Consider the following 1,664-nt stretch of genomic DNA (forward strand, 5'->3'; position numbering starts at 1 on the left):
GTGTTTGTGAGAGAGAGAGAGTAGAAATTATACATATATATATATATATATGTGTGTGTGTGTGTGTATGTATGTATACATATATATATATATATATGTGTGTGTGTGAGAGTGTGTGTGTGTGTGTGTGTGTGTGTGTGTTTGTATGCATGCATATATATATAGACCTCATTGATCATTAACACGTACCCATAAAATATACGCACATCGATTACCAAAACACTATATGTAAATGTACTCTATGAAATACATGTCCAGTATTATTGAACGTAGGGTTTAGAGTTTAATGTTTGTGAGTTTATATCATTTGACCGACACACCTATCGCTTGGTGCAAATATTTCGACTCTGAGAATTGGTACGAAAACTTGAACTCCTTCGGCAGCACATCATTGCTCTTAATGACTTCAAACAGCGCTCTCTTAGTTACGTGGCCCAGCCCCTGCGCATAGCATCACCAATCAAAACAAAGTATTATGCACCAAATATGGTGAAGGCTAGCACGCTGTATATGAATGGCTGTGTAATGATTTATGGACAACAAAATACGAACCAATTACGAATTAATGTTCTGTGTCGATACATGCCCATAGCAACAGCGTTCAAAACCGTAAGTACACAGATATGAAAATACGCATGTATACGCATAAATACGCATACACCAGAATATCTGTGGATGCAATGCGTCAAAACAGAACTACTACGTATATACGAATATACGCAAATAACCAAATACGCAGATACGCAAATACGTGAACACATAAATACGAAGATACGCAAATACACAACAAACCCAAAAAACAAATATTATGTATTACCAGAAGGTCCGTATCCGTTTCGTAATGGAGTCCATCTGTGGAGATCTCAACATCGAATTCGTACTGTGGCAAATCGACGAAGGACAAGGAATAGAACTCATCCAGATACGCTGGCAAGCGCACCATGACCATACCATCGGCCTCTCTATTGGTGTGTAGGTATATGCAGTACTTAAGAATATATATAGTACGTATACATACGAGTATCTATAGTACAACATATACGAATGTATATAGTGCATACGAATGCGATGAACCAATATGATACCATGATCATACAGTCGGCCTCACTTATAGTGTGTAGGTATATACAGTGCATGAGACTATGTATAGTATGTGTAAGCACATGAACAAGGATGAACCGATATGACATCATGATCATACCATCAGCCTCACATGTGGTTTGTAGGTACATACAGTCCATAAGACTATATATAGTACGTATAAGCACGTGAGCAAGGCTGTACCGTTCTTTATATACCTATGCCCATCTCCTTGCATATATATTTGTAGAAATACATCACCTAGCATACACTTACGCTATAGTCAAGCGATAGTACACCCGATCGCCCTCCCACGTGGTCAGGCAGGTCTCGATCTTAGCCCCGCCGCAGTACCGAAATTTAATCACGGCTAAGGCATCGCATCCCTCGGTTGCACTGCACAGTACTTGTGTATGTAGCACTTTCACGGGATTCGTTCCGGTGATGAATCGTAAGAATTTGAAATCCTGGGCGTATTGGGTCGACATGATTTTCCTATTTCGGTGGTATAATAAGAGTACAGTATTTATGTTGACGGAATTATGTAATTGGATACGCATGAAGTATTTATTATATGCATAATA

General features: G+C 38.9%; 1 protein-coding gene across 1 annotated transcript; it reads right to left on the reverse strand.

Moving 5' to 3' along the window:
* Positions 1–817: 817 nt before the first annotated feature.
* Positions 818–1,568, reverse strand: SARC_15601 (hypothetical protein; the record flags this gene model as incomplete). The annotated part of the gene is made up of 2 exons (XM_014290283.1): positions 818–962; positions 1,357–1,568. Coding segments are annotated over 2 exons (357 nt in total), but the record flags the coding sequence as incomplete, so codon positions are not given.
* Between the last annotated feature and the right edge of the window lie 96 nt (positions 1,569–1,664).

Source organism: Sphaeroforma arctica (genome assembly GCF_001186125.1).
Source record: "Sphaeroforma arctica JP610 unplaced genomic scaffold supercont1.6400, whole genome shotgun sequence".
NCBI lineage: Eukaryota > Ichthyosporea > Ichthyophonida > Sphaeroforma > Sphaeroforma arctica.